General features: G+C 45.8%; 1 protein-coding gene across 1 annotated transcript in view; it reads right to left on the bottom strand.

Annotated features, from left to right (window-relative positions):
* TDRD12 (tudor domain containing 12) overlaps window positions 1-17,468 on the bottom strand; it is a 106,375-nt gene that overhangs the window by 12,528 nt on the left and 76,379 nt on the right. The window contains 6 exon segments of the mRNA XM_067540026.1: window positions 1,429-1,555; window positions 2,703-2,714; window positions 5,293-5,469; window positions 7,117-7,209; window positions 7,953-8,163; window positions 8,678-8,865. Coding sequence (XP_067396127.1) covers window positions 1,429-1,555; window positions 2,703-2,714; window positions 5,293-5,469; window positions 7,117-7,209; window positions 7,953-8,163; window positions 8,678-8,865 — 808 coding nt within the window.

The following is a 17,468-nucleotide window of genomic DNA, read 5'->3' as shown; positions in this document are numbered from 1 at the left end:
TTACTTCAGCAAATGGAAGGTGTTATGGGATACTTACATAAGTGAACAGGATTATAGTAAAGGCAAAGGCCAATTTAGGCTATATATAACTTATATTTGTGCTTAATGCTGTTTGTGATTAATGCAGACTAATATTTATGGCAGAGATAATACATATTAATATTTTATGCACATAACATATATATTAGCCTGCATATACTGGTCAACAAAGCCGAGACAGATCTTCACAGGAGTAACAGACTTCTCAGCATGCCCAGGCACATTGTCAGATGGGGGACGGGCAGTAAAACCAATGCAGAGCAGTATAAAAGCCTCTGTGGAGGGAAAAAAGTTCAAGCAAACATTTCCCTCTGGGTGGGAAGATAAAGACAACAGGGTTTAAACACTAATATTTACACCACCTGCTCATCAACAAAATGAGTTGACACCTTATTAAGGGGATGCTTGCTTTTGCATTTTTGGGACCAAAAGCCTCTAGAGTTTGCAAGACTTATCCTTTAGCAGGCTGAGAGAGTTCCTCCTGGCTGTGGGAATGCTCATGCTCCTTGTCTAGCCTCCCACAATGGAATTGCAGCTTTATGCATGCTTCAGGACCTAGACCCCTCTCCACTTCAAAGCTCTATGCTCTAGCAGAGTGAAGGTTGGTGGCTTGCAACTACAGGACATAACTCTGCCTCTCAAATCCATATCCCTAGCAGAGCAAGGAATGACATCTTATGGCTGCAGAGCATACCTTGCCCTCAAAGGCTCCTAGAAAGCTGCCTATAGAACATGCTGAACTTGACTCAATGCTTGCAGGGCTTCACTGCCACCTCCGTGAGGGGAAGAAGGAGCCCACTCATGCCCCAGAGGTGCTGTAGCAGAAAAGCCAGAATTAGAGCCTCAATATTCCAGTAATTCCTCACCTCAAGAGTGCGTGAAAGGAGCTAGAAGTCATAATGACGTCTATACTACAAGAAAAACAAATGAAAATTAAAGTTATAAACTAAAATTATCAGCAGAAATAGAACCATCAAGCTGTTCTGCCACTGGAGGCAAAAATTTGGTGGCCTAAGCTGAAGGGCAGTATTTGTCCTGGAGCCTCCAGTAACATTGGAATACCGCTGAAATCCACCTTTGGGAGGTACAACACATTAATACTGAATGAGGAGAGCAGCTGTGCAGCAGAATTGACATAATCCCATTCTAGTGTATGTTATCAAGTAATTTACAGTGTATCTACTGTATCTATTGCTTCAGTGCAGCAGTTCAGTGTACTAATATATTGCATACATTTTTCAGTATGCTCAGGGCAATATGCATTTTGTAAAGAGAAAATCAATAGATGCCATAATTTAAAGATTCAACATTCACTTACATATTATCTTTTTATGGAAATTTGTTCAGAAAGTTTGCAACAGTTTACCAAATAATGGTAGAAATACTTACCACACTGATAATTTTTCAAAATCATTTGAGAGCAATTGTGAATGTCAGTGAAATTTTCTCCCATTAATAAGCTATGTGGACTGGCCGTATCCTGCTCCAGCATACTTTGTGGGCTGGCCACATCCTGCTTAATTCTTTTTGGTGTTAACGAGAGCATTCTGAAAATAAGAAAAGCTTGACTACTATGTAATAGTTAATAGTATACTTTATCTTTGAAAATCTTGCCAAATAGTATCTTATTGATATATATTGAAAACATAGTAAAAACGTGTTAATATACTCTTTTGACATTTCGTGAATATCAACATATGATTCCTGAATTTAGAATATTAGGGAAAATTTTCCACAGAAATTAAAGCACACAGAAATTTCAAAAGTTTTTATTTTGTGGTGGTGACTATTTGGTACTCTGTACTGTAACCATATCTATCATTAAAATTAGCTTGCATATGTAACGATTGAAGGGTAGCCAATAGAGCTAGGTAGAGAATGGCAAGTCTGCTTTGTAGAAGATTGGGGTTTCAAAATCTGATTTTGTTCTAATCTGGAATGAAAATCAAAACGTCTGAAATTCTCCTTGAAATAGAATTACAGTTTTCCATTCACCTCTGCCAAGAGCCCTGGATTCTAGGCTCTCAACTACTTGGCAGCCAGAGTGCTCAGGGTCCTGGGACTCCCAAGACCTCCAGACTCTCAGCTCACCAAGCAAATGGATGAGAGTCTGGGACCCTGGAAGAATAAGCTGGCAAAGAGCTGGGTGGCTAGTAACCAAGCAGGTTTCTGACAGCAGAGTTCTGTGGGGAACCTCCCTTATTTTCTCTGGAAAAATGTCAAAATCAACATGGTCCCACAGATTGTTTCAATTTTAATGAATTGACAGATATTGACATAAAACGGCTATGATAGGTACATGGCTCCACCTACTCAAAGTGTTATTTGCCCCTTCACATAACACACAAACCAGGGGTCACCCAACGTAATTAATATGCAGCACATTTAAAAACAAACATAACTAAGTACTTCACACATCACACAATCAATCTATGACACTCATTGCCAGGGGAGGTTGGGAAGGTCAAAAGTATAACTGAGTTCAAAAAGGCATTAGATAAATTCACGGAGAACAGATCCAGCAATAGCTATTAGCTAAGATGGTCAGGAACGCAACATCATGCTCTGCATGTCACTAAATTTCTGACTGCCAGAAGCTGGGAATAAACGATAGGGGATGCATTACTTGATTAATTGCCCTGTTCTGTCACTCCCTCTGAAACATCTGGCATGGACTATTGTCAGAAGACAGAATACTAGGCTAAATGGACCACTGGCCTGATCCAGTATTGCTATTTTTATGTTCTTATGGCAGGTAACACCTAGGAATAGCTAGATATGTCATTTGGGAACATGGACCTGATACTGTTTTGGCACTGACTTTGTATATTGTGATGTACGTTTTGATGGCAGCTGGTCTGCCTTTCTGGTTCTTACATGGGTATGTAAATACAAATGTAAAGTAGTATTGAATTCACACACAAGTTTTATTATATATTAGGTTAAATGTGGCACAAACTTTACTGCGTATCATCTCATGCCCATTCTCAGTAACTTTCATAATAAAAATGTACAAACTGCCAGTGTAATTCATAAACTATGAGTTTCAGTACATCAACAATGATAAAATGCATAACACATTTCCATACATTTTATTAAAGCGTTTACAAAATTCACAATATATAATACCAATATATTTTGAAAATTCTTCCCACAGCTGCCCCTCACCCATGTACAGCAAAACCTCTAATATAATCTCATTCCCCCTCATGTAAGACCATGCATACCCATCACGTGGATACATGTAGCATCCCTGATTTCCATTGCATGTCAATCTACCACCAGTCATGACAGATGCACTATCTGGCTGTGTACACCAGTTCAGAAATCTAGCAGTATCCTGAGTCCACCTGTGGCGACAAGGTTCCCCCCTGTTCTTACAGACATTGTGCAGAACACAGCAGACCACAATAATGCAGACCATACTGATGACATTGGCATCTAAACCATTTTGAAGGCAGCACCAACACGATTTCAATCTGCTAAATGCTCATTCCACCTCCATCACCATCCTACAACTATTGAGTGTGTAGTTGAACCTTCTTTTGCCATACCTTCTGATGAGGGTTTCATAAGCCATGGCAACAAAGTGGTTAGTGGGGTCCCTCTAAAGCAACAGGAGGAACAGTAACACCATTTATAATTTCATTCAGTGGGATTAAATGTCTCAGTTGTCCATGAAGGTAAAGTCCCGAACTCCAGAACACCCTGACATCATTCACCCTGCCAGTGCATCCCACATTAGTGTCCATTAATCTGCCCCTATGGTTGACCAAGGCCTACAATAACAATAAAGTAGTACCTCTACAGTTTATGTACTCATGTGCTCCTTGTGGAGGGCAAACAACAAGCACAAGTCCCAGCAATGGCCCTGGTGCAGTTTGGAAAACCCACTCTCACAAAGCCAACGATTATTTCAGGAACATTTTTAATGCCCATCAATTTAGGCATATCACAATCCTGATCACCTCACAAACCTCTGCAACAACTACCCTGACGGTTCATTTGCCAACACAAACTGGTTAGCCATGGACCCGTAGCAGTCTGCAGAAGCCAGCTTCCAAATGGCTACCACAACCCAAATATTGACTGACATGGCCTCCCTCATGTGGGTGTCCTGGTGCTTGAGAGTTGAGACAAACTTAACACAAACCTCCAGCAACACCTGCTTCTTCATGCAAAAGTTCTGAACCCAATGTTAGTCATCCCAGGTCTGTATGACTATGAGATCCCCCCAGTCTGTACTTTTGTCCCTGCTCTCAAGTTCTGGCCTACACGGGGAATCTGCGCCTAAGGCAACAGGCATGAGTAGGCATCAGCTAGGTTGTAGCTGGCAAGTCAGTATCCCTCCACAAAACCTGTTGCCAAAATGTCCATCAGCATCTTGCAGATGCTTTGCCTGTTTTCCAAAATAGTACTGACAGCATGAGGCGGAAAAGTTCTACCAGGTCAAGATCCATGCTAAATAGTTCCAGCTGCTGGGAGCATGCAGACACAAAATACCTAGTCTGGATGTGTTTGCAGGGTAAAACCACCCAAAACACTTCTGGTCAACTCCCATGGCATAGCAAACAAGTTCTGTCATACCCCACTATGAAACATCTCCTAAAGTGGCTTTAGCTGGCAATAGTGCTGGAAAGCCTGGGATACAATGGTATATACCTACAGAAGCTGAACATGTGACTCAAGACTGTATAGTGCAGCATGGATACATCAACATAGTTGCGAGGCCCAGGTTTCCAATACAGTGTGGATGCTCAAGTGGATGCGCTTGGAAACAAGTCTGCAGGTATGGGTCACACCGACCCAAGCTAAATGTGCTATAGTCACACCCTGAGTGCAGTGAGGATGGAAGATAAGCATGTATTTGATTACTAACATTTCACACTGGTAACCGCAAAAGTCCAGTCTTTATATTAGATTTTAACAGTTCACCTGCCCTTTTGATGGAGGATACTGAAATTTGGTACTTATTCCTTAAGAGCTACTCATCACAATAAACAACAAATTTGACTTTTCTATAATAGGTCATTTGAAGGTTAGCAACAATTTCTAATTTTTTTCCTATGATGTGGCAATGTTGGATATGAGCCCAGAAAATGCTCTTAGAGACAGCAAGTATGCTGTAGGTGCCAACCAAGTAGACACCACGTCCAAGCAAAAGGTCAACTGTTGTCAATTAGAATTCATATTGTTTAAATATCCTGTTTATCAAATTAAGAAACAATTTGCTGACCAAAAATCAAAAGTAACCACTTATGAAGTTTGCAAGGTCTTCTCAAGAGCTACCGTTTTTGCATGTTTACACAACATTTGGAGTTGTTTTGTATGTTCTGGATTGTCAGTTCCCATTCCCATAGACAAAATCTCAGATCGAATATTGTATTCATTGATAGAAGTCTTCAAATCTGAAAGTTTGGTGACCCGGACCTTAAATTAAAGAAAATATATCATGTAAACACAATGGTTCTTATAAGAAACTCATTAAAAGCAAGGAGTTCTGAAACTCTGCCCTAGACTACATTAAGCCTAAGCCTCAGAAAACACTTCCATCATTTGAGTAACTTCCAGAATCACAGAGGAGGAGTATTGTGAAAGTTAATGTTTATGAAGAACTCAAATACTATAATGATGAGTGCCACAGAAAAGCCCACCAGGAAATTAGTAATTCTGTCTTCATAGCAGGGTTTGAATTGCGTGCAGTAAGGCAGGCATAGGGCCACACACACTAAACAATAAAAAAAACAAAACAGAATGAGTGCACTGAATGAGGCAGGTGTCTTGTGGAAAAAAAAGAGTATGTGATCATGTAATTAAAGATGCATACTCACAAAGAATGAAATTAAGGTGAATTAAGGTGAATGAAATTAAGGTTGCACAGGAAATGCCATAATTAAGGTTGCCTAACTTCTGAGTGCTTGATTTCGTAACCTTAATGTTCTTTTAATGTAGGTGTGTGTGCACGTGTGTGTGCGCATGTAACACACACAACTGTAAACTCTTTGGGATAGGGACCATCTTTTCATTGTGTGTGTATAGTGTGACAGTTTTGTGAAAATGTCTGTGTCCACCAATAAGTTTCATTTTGTTTTGTATCATTTATTACTGCAAACCTGCATTGTTGATTAGAACCGCCACTTTTTATATTACTCTACTTTGTGTCCTGTGTTGACAGCCAGCATATGTAACCCATCAGGATGTATAGTAAGGCCAGAGAAGGAGGGGGTATTTCTTACCTTGTGAAGAACACACAAGAAGAGTTACCCACAGTTGCCAAGGACTACTGACTTTTTAATGACTCTTATGAACTTTCCCAATTCCCTTGGAAATAACAGGGACTGTGCATGTGAATACAGCATAGTAGGGATTGTGTATGTAAAGGGGGCCAACCATTACGAGCAGCAAGAGAGGGTTGAACGCCTGAACGAGGACCTTAGACCCAACAGATTTTCAGGAGTAGTGACAAAAAATAGAGGTAAACACACAGACATTTGTTTTGTTTTTTAAATAGATCTATCACTCTTGTACACTTCATAAGTGTGTGGTTATTTAAAACATTTATTTACAAAGCCTGTTTGTTCCTTACTTTAAGGGTATAGCTAGACACACCAGAGCTCACCCAGTACTGGAAGGAACAGGTCTAAGCGAATGGTAAGCTCAAGAGGACTGACACACTGCTTTCAGAGTCTTAGCAGCTGGACTGCAGGGTCATATAACCAAGACACGTATCAGACACAGGGTCTGCAACTGAGGAGTATGCCTGAGTAAACCAAAGCTAGAACAGTGATCAGTTGCTACACAGACTCAGGGAGCTTAGCAGCCCATGGAATTAATGTTTTACTGGCATTTATTTGGGATGACCTGCATAATTTACTTGCACTTTTGCCACTAGAGCATAATGCAGCTATCTCAGAACTTACATTACACCATCATATGTTTTCTAACTCGGTATATGCAATACACATTCACAAAGTATATATTACATACCAATAAAAAGAGAGAAGGGACAAAAACATTTACGGGGCATTTAGAAGGAATTTAAATAAATATTCTCTAACAGTACAATTTAATACTCACCATTGGATCAACCCAAATTGTATTTCCCAAGGCAAACACTATTTTTGCTTCATGCAGTTTTCCTTTAATTTTGTGATGAATATATCTAGTAACCTAATAAAAACAATTCTGATATTATTTAAAGTACATGTCTTAAATCAAACACAAATTTGTAACTATTTTAAGCTTAGAAGGTTACTGAATTATAATTAACAATGAAATCAGGGCACTTATCAAATAATGCCAACAATTTTGGAGCAAACCGCACACAAACTATGAAAGGTACACACTGAAAATTTACACTTAGCATTAATACTGCATGATTAAGGGGGCTGGCCTAGAAATCTAGTGAATTGTTTTTTACTACTGCAACATGGAGAAAATACAAGTATCAGTCATGGGTATTGGAAGCTGTATCTCCAGTTGCTCCTGGCAGACCCCAAGGAGCAGTGATGGCTGGTGCTGGAAGAAGCCACAACTAGTCTTCCTGCATTGGTGGAAGGAGGCAAAAATGATTTCATAGGATTCTGAGAAAGGTTCTCTCAGAAGCCCATTCCCCAAAGAAACAGCACCAAGCATTTGCCAACTTGGGGCGGGGGGGAGAGGGAGAAATTTGGATTAAAGTGAGAATTATGAAATAGGTTGTTTTGTCCTTTCTAAAGGCACAGGAATATTAAATCTCTCAGTAATGGAAGGTCTTTAAAAATAATTAATGAAATTTACTTACTATACTGATTTCTAAACATTAAGGATTAACTATGAAGCATAAACTACCAAAAATATTGGCTTCATTTAAGTGATTCAGAAGTAAGTTTACTGAACAAAAAGAGAAACATACTGTATAAAAGAAAGATTACCTTTGGGTACCATTCAATTTCATTATCAATAGGTTTCACCCTACAAACAATAAATTCCATAGCCTGAGGGGGCAAAATTTGAAATCTTGAAGGTAAGTGAAACAGCTGATGACCTTGAACTTGACCAGTTCTGCCTTCATCTATATACCTGATAGTAACATTGTAGAACAAACAATTTTCATCTTTTGGGAGTATCTCCAACACTTGAACCCTTAAGGGATAAAAAAAAAAGTGAAAAAGTATTTTCTTTTGCCAAATTAAATACAGTATCAGAGTAACAAAAATGAAATACTAAATACAATCTTAATCTATTGGGTTTTGCCTAACATTTATGAAAATATAATCACAGTAAATGAAAATATGAGCTAACTGAGAGACAAGTTGAGTGAAGTAATATTTTATTTTATTCACCAACTTCTGTAGGTGAGTCACAAGCTTTCAAACCACTCAGAGCCCTTCTTCATCTTGTCTCTCTAATACTTTGGGACCGACACAGCTACAACTACACTGATGCTATCTAAATGAGACATCGTTTGTGTAGAAAGTTTACAAAACAACTATACGACATGGAATCTGATTAATAATGGTCTCAAAGTCCTTTCAATACTAATAATTCGAGCTTTTTCAGGTATACACAAATATTTCAATACAAAGTACTTATTTTAAAATACCCAGAAATTTTATTTTTTTAAATAATTTTTTCCAAACCAATCTGAATATTTTACCTGTGAAAAATATCTTCTTCATGTAATCCATATAGAGCTAGTTTCTCTACCATCTCAACGGACATTTTATTCTTGGCTTTCATAAAATACTCGATCATCTCTGCAGCAAGAACTGCATATTGATCTTTTTGTTTATCTACTATGCGACCAAAGTAGTTTGTTGCATCCACAATATGGAGAGGTACTATCTGAAAGTGTTTAATAAAGGATATATAAAGAAGGACAGACAACTCATGAGATTAAATTACTGAACTACACAGGCTTTTATAGCTAAATTCACTGATTTCATTCCAACACAGGTCAGTAGTAACAGTAGCCTATAAGAAAAGGAATACTATGAACTGGGCCTCAGTCCAGTTTCTAATGGATGGGTATTCATATTATAAGAGCCAACGCCAGACTACCAATATGCACAGTGTTTCTACAGAGGCCAAGAATTGAATTGCACCCATGTTTGTTGAGGTGTTAAAAATTGAACAGGCAATCCAGACTGTTCAGCTTGATCCTAGTAGTAATTCCTCTACCACAGAGTTGAGTCAATGATAACCAAAATGATTTAAAATGATAACCAATTATTTAATACTACTTTGCAACTGTACAGCATTTTACATTTACAAATTATTCAGCAAGAACAACCACAACATTCCTGAGAGGTAAGTACCATCCCCACTTTACATGGGACCAAAAATACAGTTTAAGTGACCTTCCAAAGGCCACACAAGTCATATAGATACATGTACATTTTTGCACAATAAAGTCAGAAAGTCCATTAGGAACGTATTGGTTGCTCATTTGCAGCTTTCTTTTTTCAAATGAGAACCAAAGAAATTAGTGCACTATCTATCCCTCCTGATTCAGTTCTAGTCTACACATCTAGCAGATGCCACAAAGATGGCACCCAAAAGACCACCTGGAGAGTAAGATGGTGGATCAAGCAGTCCATAAAGCTTTCAAATGACTATGCTGCAATTCCATGATAGAGTAGATTCTCTGATTGGTGGGTAAATATGCGTTAGGTTCTTGAAAAACTTGGATACTACCAGATGGGAGAAGACCAAGAGTGAAATACTGGCAGATGATATACCAATATTGCTGCCACATGGACCCTAACAAAGCTAAAAGAAAATCTAGAATGTTTTAACTGCAGCCCACAGCCAAGAACCTTTGGTACTGGGATTTGCACCAGCTCCAGGGCATTTTGGGAAGCCCATATTGAGAATCTTTTCCATTTGGAGGAGTTAAGTCTTCCTCAGACCTCTTTTTCTGTCCTGTACCAGATTTCTTGTGAGCAGTCCTTTTTAACATGGTGCTCAACCAGCCAACAACCAGGCTATCAAGTGCAGCTTTTTTGGGTCTGGATGTAATACTTGACCCCAATCTTGCACCAACAGGTCTGGAAGCCTGGGCAGTGGTTTCATGCACATCTGTAATAGGTCTATCAGGCAAAACTACCTCAATCAGTACGCAGCTATGAGGATGAGCATGGGCCTGGTCTCATCTGGCTCTGGCAGTCACCCCTGGGGACTAGCAGGGGGAGAGGAGAAACAGAACTGGTACCCCTTTGTTTGCTTATGTAGTCCACAGCAGATATACTGTCCTTATCTGCACTATCATGGAGGAAAGCCACACATCAATATAACACCCTGTATTGTAAGGTGTTTATATATGCAGGCCTGTGTCCTCTGGGACCAGGTTCCTCTTTTTGTAGATAGTCAGGGTGAGCTCCTCTCCAAATACTGACACATCCATGACTAATGTCCTGTTGGGACAGGGTCACGAATAGTACTTATTCTGGGGCCGTGTCAGGATGCAGCCACTAATCCAACACTGCAAGGATGAGGTAGTAATAGGAATTTCTTGCTTTGCAGGAGAGTAGACTGATCTGAGATAGAGCTGTAGAGGCCTCAGGTGAAGTGTGGCAAGCACGGTCATGTATGTACAGAGACATATGGATAATGGATAATAATGCAAGGCAATTCAGTTCCATCATTGCCCGGTATGATTTCACAGTGTTCAGCGGTAACTTAAGTGAGAGAAATGTGTCCTCTGGCAAGTAAGCCCTCACTGTCACAGAATCTAACCTGGGCCTTATATAGATTATCATCTGTGATGGGATGAATGAGTTTCTTCAGTTCACCAGGAGGAACAAGCAGAGAGAACAAGCAACGGAGAAAAAGATTACTTACCAGTAACTGTTGTTCTTCGAGATATGTTGCTCATATCCATTCCAATATAAGTGTGTGCACGCCACATGCACAGATTCACGGAACTTTTTTCCCCTTAGCAAGCCCCCTAGGGTCGGCTCAGGCGCCTCCTGGAGTACCGCGCTCATACCGCGGTGCATAGGGCGCTGCCAACCCTGCGGGCCCTCAGTCCCTTCTTTCTGCCGACTCCGACAGCGGGGATGGAGGGTGGGTTTGGAATGGTTATGAGCAACACATCTCCAAGAACAACAATTAATGGTAAGTAACCCTGTTTTCTCTCTTCGAGTGATTGCTCATATCCATTCCAATATAGGTGATTAAATAGCCATACCCTGGAAGTGGGTAGGAGTTACCGGCGAGCTGCTCTCAACAGCACGGCCCTGCCGAAGCCCGCGTCCTCTGCACGATGGCGTAGTGGGACGTGAAGGTGTGGACCGACGACCAGGTCACTGCTCTGCAGATGTCCTGCAGGGGCACTTGTTCCAGGAAGGCCACGGATGAGGCCTGGGCTCTGGTTGAGTGCGCTGTTGCAGCTCCTGGGAGAGGCACCTACGGCCACTCGTAGCAGGTCCTGATGCAGGCGGTGATCCAGATGGAGATGCACTGGTGGAGACAGGTGAGCCTTTCATCTGGTCCGCCACTGCCACGAACAGCTGCGATAACTTCCGGAACGGCCTGGTCCGCTTGATGTAGAAGGCCAAGGCTCATCTGACGTCCAGCGAATGTCATCTTCACTCCTCCTCTGAACCATGTGGTTTAGGAAAGAACACGGGGAGGAAGATATCCTGGTTATAGTGAAACTGGGACACCACCTTAGGCAGGAAGGCCGGGTGGGGCCTTAGTTGGACCTTATCTTTATAGAAAACCATGTAGGGGGGCTCCGAGGTCAATGCTCTTATCTCTGAGACCCTCCTAGCCAATGTGGCCACCAGGAAGGCTACCTTCCAAGAGCGGACGAGCAGCGGGCATGTAGCCATGGGCTCGAAGGGGGGTCCTGTCAACATGGCGAGGACCAGGTTCAGATTCCAGGGAGGCTCCAGGTCGCGGACCTGCAGGTATAGCCTCTCCACCCCTTTAAGGAACTTGACTGACATGGGGTGGGAGAATAGAGACCGCCCTTCCATTGGCTGGTGGAAGGCCAAGATAGCCGCCAGGTGCACCTTCAGGGAGGCCAGTGCTAGACCCTGGAGCTTCAAATGGAGGAGATACTCCAAAATCGCCTGTATGGGTGAACGGCTCAGTGGGATGCCCCAGGACCCTGCCCAACACGTAAAAGGCTTCCACTTGGCCTGGAACACCACCTGAGTGGAGGGTTTTCTGCTGCCCAGCAAAACCTGTTGGACCTGTACGGAGCAGGCTCTCTCTCCCTCCGTCAGCCACAGAGTCTCCATGCCGTCAGGTGGAGGGAGTCCAGGTCCGAGTGCAGCAGGCGACCCTGGTACTGTGAGTGCAGGTCGTAGCACCTCGGAAGCAGGATCGGCGTGGTGATAGACAGGTCGAGCAGCACACTGTACCAGTGCTACCTCAGCCAAGCTGGGGCGATCAGTATGATGTCCGCTCTGTCCCTCATGATTTTCAACAGGACTCTAGGCAGCAGCGGAATGGGGGGAAATGCATACATGAGGGTCCCCATACAATCTAGAAGGAATGTATCAGAGAGGGAATCCGGCTCGCGACCTCGAAGCGAGCAGAACCTCGGGCACTTCCTGTTCCAGGACGACGCGAACAGGTTCAGTTGGGGAACACCCTACTTGTGGAAAATGGAAGTCACCACATCCGGGTGCAGTGACCAGTTGTGGCGGGGTAACAACGACCTGCTGAGGCCATCCGCCTCATCGTTCCTGACCCCCGGGAGGTGAGAGGCAGATATGTGGAAGTCGTGCCTCACCGTAAAGTCCCCAAGACGAATGGCCTCCTGGCGAAGCGCCGAGGATCGCACTCCCCCCTGCCTGTTCATATAAAACACGGCCACCGTGTTGTCCGTGAGGACCTGAACCATTCTGCCCTTCAGGAATCTGAGGAAGACCTTGCAGGCTAAGCGGACTGCTCTGAGCTCCCTGACATTGAGGTGAAGACACCTCTTGTCTGTTGACCAGAGCCCCTGGGTGCTCAGGTCACAGCTGATGTGGGTCCCCCATCCCATATCTGAGGCGTCCGTAACTAGGGTTACTGATGAAGCCAAGTCTCTGAAGAGGACACCCCTCAAAACTTCCACCGGGTCTGTCCACCAGACTAGAGAAGTCAGTATCTGCCTGGGAACTGTGACTACTCTGTTTAAGGAGTGCCTGGCTGGCACATACACCGAGGCCAGCAACGCCTGGAGAGGCCTGAGTTTGAGGTGAGCCAGCCTCACCACATACGTACAGGCTGCCATGTGTCCTAACAGCTGGAGGCAGTGCCTGGCTGTCGTCGTGGGGTATCTGTGGAGATCGGCGATTATGGCAGCCATCTCCTCGAAGCGAGGCTGTGGGAGGAAGGCTCTGGTGGCCCCGATGAATTCTATGCGCTGCACCGGGGTGAGCGTGGACTTCTGCTTGTTGATGAGCAGCCCCAGTGTGGCGCATGTCGCGCAGGTGAGTGCTAGGCTGTTCCTCACTTGGGCCCTGGACCTGCCCCAGATCAGCCAGCCGCCCAGGTATGGGAAGATCTGGACCCCTCTGTGGCGCAGGTGGGCCGCTACCACCGCCATGCATTTTGTAAAGACCCTGGGGGCGGACGAGAGGCCAAAGGGCAGGGCTGAGAACTGGTAGTGGCAGCCAGCTACCACAAACCTGAGGAACCTTCTATGACCAGAGAGGATAGAAATGTGAAAATAAGCATCCTTGAGGTCGAGGACAGCATGCCAGTCCCGTGGATCTAGAGCGGGAATGATGGAGGCTAGGGAAACCATATGGAACCTGAGGCATCTGATAAACTTGTTCAGACGGTGGAGGTCTAATATCGGCCTCAGGCCCCCCCCTTGGCCTTGGGAATTAGGAAGTACCATGAATAAAATCTTTCCCGTTTCCTGTGGAGGAACCTCTTCCACAGCTCCGAGCAGGAGGAGGGAGCTGACCTCCTGTATGAGGAGTTGCTCGTGAGAGGGGTCCCTGAAGAGGGACGTAGGGGAAGGGTTGTTGGAGAGGTTGATGTAAACTGTAAGGCATAGCCCCCGAGACTATCCCAATGACCCAACCGTCAGAAGTGATCTTTGCCCATTTGGGATAGAAGGGCCTTAACCTGTTTAGGAAGGGGCGGGGTGGATCCAGGAGAGCAGTCGGGGTGCCAACCCCAGGCGCACCATCAAAACTGTCTCCTCCGGTTGCCCAACCCCCTGGGGGGGCCCCTGCTGGGGCGCTGAGGACGAGCTGGAAGGCTGATTTCTCCTTCTAAACCCTCTGTTCCTGTCCCTATTCCTATAGGGTTGAAAGACCTGGGCGGAGGCCTTGGATGCTGCTGCACCTGGGGCCGTGACTGGCACCCGGAAGCCTGGGGTGTGTACAGGCCCAGGGAGCGAAGCGTGGCCCTGGAGTCCTTCAGACGGTGCAGCTTCGCATCAGTCCAGTCGGAGAATAGGGCCGACCCATCAAAGCTGAGGTCCTGAATCGACTGCTTCACTTCCTGGGACAGGCCCGAGGTTTGCAGCCATGGGCACCTTCTCATGGAGATGACGGAGGCTATGGACCTGCCCGCCGACTCAGCAGTGTCACAGAACATCTGGAGCACTGCCCTAGCCACCGTTGTTCCTTCCTCCACCATGGTGTTAAAGTCTGCGGCCTGGTCCTGGGGCTGGGCCTCAGCAAACCGCCTGAGGGAGTCCCAGAAGTTGAAATTATATCTACCCAGGAGGACCTGATGGTTGGCAATCATGAACTACAGGCTTGCCATGGAATAAACCTTTCTCCCAAACAAATCCAGCTTTTTGTTGTCTTTGTTCTTGGGAGTGGACCCCGGCTGACCTGGCCTGTCACGCTGGTTAGCCGCATCTAGCACTAGGGTTCCTGGGGCACAGTGAGTGAACAGATACTCAAGCCCTTTGACCGGGACATAATACTTTCTCTCGGCCACCTTTGACGTTGGGGCGACCGAGGAAGGGGTTTGCCACAGGGCCTTTACAATTTTAAGGACTCTTTCGTAGACTGGGAGGGCCACTCTCGCTGGGGCAGCTGCCGCCAGCACATTAAAGAGGCTATCTTCAGCCTCTTCTAACTCTTTCACCTCCATCCCCAAGTTGGAGGCCACCCTCGAGCAGCTCCTGGTGCGCCCTGAAATCCTCCACTGGCGCCGAGTGGTCCCGGGAGACTGCCTCGTCCGGTGAGGAGGAAAAGGACTGCCGAGGCACGTCCTGCAGGTGCGCCCGCTCTTGGCGAAGGGTTGCACCCGTTGAAGTTCCCTCCATGAGGTCTGACTACTCATCCGAGGAGTGGTGTCTATGGGCCCTCTACTGTGCTGGAGGCACAGACTGCACCCCCATGACAGGATGGATTGGGACTCCAACCTCATCTGGATACCCCATGGGGGCCAGTAAGGCCATTGCTGCGGCCACTGACCCTGGGGCCAACCCAGGGCTGACTGCGCCACAGGCTGTGATGCTGTGTGGGGGCATCGGCTCTCCCAATAGCTGTCACCCCTGGGAGACCCTGAGACACTGGATCGGCGGTACCGTGTACATCCTCAGTCCCGGGCGCCCTTCCATGCCAGGGACCGCCCTCTCGACACCTCCGACCTGGAGGACGACAAGGACTGCCTCCATCGCTGCGAACAGTGCCGACGAACGGAAATGTGCTCCAAAGAGCTAGACGTATCAGAGCATCGTCTCAGTAGCGATGACTTCCGGTACCACTTGCCATGCTGCTCTGCAGACCCTTTCAGTGACAGAGGTCAGCGCCGCTCTGAGCTCCTTGGTGCCGAGATGGACTCGAGCGACTGGGTTCCGTGTCGTGGACTGCACGATGCTGAATCCTCTGATGGCAACTGGGTTCTGTGCCGTCTGGGCACGGGAGAACTCCTCAGTGCTGGGGAACTGGGATGGGAGCTGTCAGAGCGCCACCTGGCAGACCTCGACAGGTGCCGCCTGCCTCCTGGCCTGCGCTGCCTCCGGTGCTGGGGATTGACGTCGGCACCAAGAGGGAGACTCCAAGTCCTGAGTCGAAGCAGGTCGGCTCGACGACTCCAAACTAGAGCAACTGCTGGGGGAGCGGCTCTGCTCTACCCCCGTTTGCCGTCTGGCAGGAGATCTTCCTTCTCGTACTGGGGATCTCCACCGCCCTTCAGGGGGACCCAACATGGGTTTCCTCTGTGACACCGGACCCCTTCTCCCTCGGTGGGGGAGAGGGGGGTGTTGGAAAAAGATTCCAAGTGTAGTTCATTACCCTGCACCGATAAGAGACCCATACAGGATTTCAGGCTGGACAGTCTCCAAAAGAGTTTATTCTGCAGAAGGTCAATTCCCAAGCCCACAAGTGGACAGTGGAAAAAGACACCGAACAAAGGATTACGGACAATTTTATACCTTATTACTACTAAAACATTCATGACAAGACCATACATATCCACCTTACAAGGGCACAAACCTATTTTCTCTATAACTATTGATCTACATTATTATTCATAAGATACTTTTACAGATGTTTTGCAGCTAACTACAACTTATCTATCAAGGTTGCAGAGCTTGCTGAATTCAGCCGAGGCTTATCTCCTTCTGCATTCCTAAGAACTTTCCATGATCTGTGCACAGAGTGAAACGGCCTGGCCTTATAAACAAAGAAGCTGCAAAAATGGAGTAACTATAGTCAGACAATTATTTTCCTTCAGGATGGAGGTGGCATAGGCAAGGTCAACAAGGCTCTTGCTGCCTGAAAAGCCTCCGGTGTCGACGGCATCGGCAGGGGCACTCTTCCACTCCCAGGAGTCGGCTCCCTGATCAGAGATGCAGGCACCGGAGAAGACTCAACGGGCCAGGTCCAGTGCATCTCCGTGCTCAATCCATCCTGTACCAACAGTGCAGTTAAGTGTCCACACTCCACGCGTTGCTTCTTCCTCTTCAATACCAGTGATGTTGCTTGATGCCAAGTCGAGGTCGGTGGTGCACTCTGCATCGAGGTCACGCTCGAAGCCGAGGTGGAGTGGTCCAGCTCGGATGCTGGGTGGAGCGCTGACTCCATCAGCAGGGCTTTTAACCACATTTCTCGGTCCTTCTGAGTCCTCGGTTTAAAAGCCCTGGAGATCTTGCACTTTTCTTTTTGTGTGCCTCCCCCAAGCATTTAAGGCAGAGGTCGTGGGGGTCGCTGAGCGGGAAGGCCTTCCCGCAGGAGGCACACAACTTGAATCCCAGCGACTGGGGCATAGCCCGGCCGCTCTAGGTTCCCGCAGGGACTTGCCTTATCTCTAACTACTCTTTTTAACAACACTTAACTACTTAACTAACTAAACTACTTAGAATACCAAACAAGTTCAAAGAAGGGGAATAGTACTTGCTGAGAGCAAGGCTAGTTCCAGCAACCATCACGGGTGGAAAGAAGGAACTGAGGGGGCATAGGGCTGGCAGCGCCTCATATACCGCGGCATGCGCGCAGGGCTCCAGGAGGCGCTGGAGCCAGCCCTACGGG

This window comes from Emydura macquarii, unplaced genomic scaffold, assembly GCF_026122565.2.
Source record: "Emydura macquarii macquarii isolate MOO-44397 ecotype Brisbane River unplaced genomic scaffold, CSIRO-AGI_Emac_v2 contig_561, whole genome shotgun sequence".
NCBI lineage: Eukaryota > Metazoa > Chordata > Testudines > Chelidae > Emydura > Emydura macquarii.
This window is presented reverse-complemented; position numbering and strand designations above follow the sequence as displayed.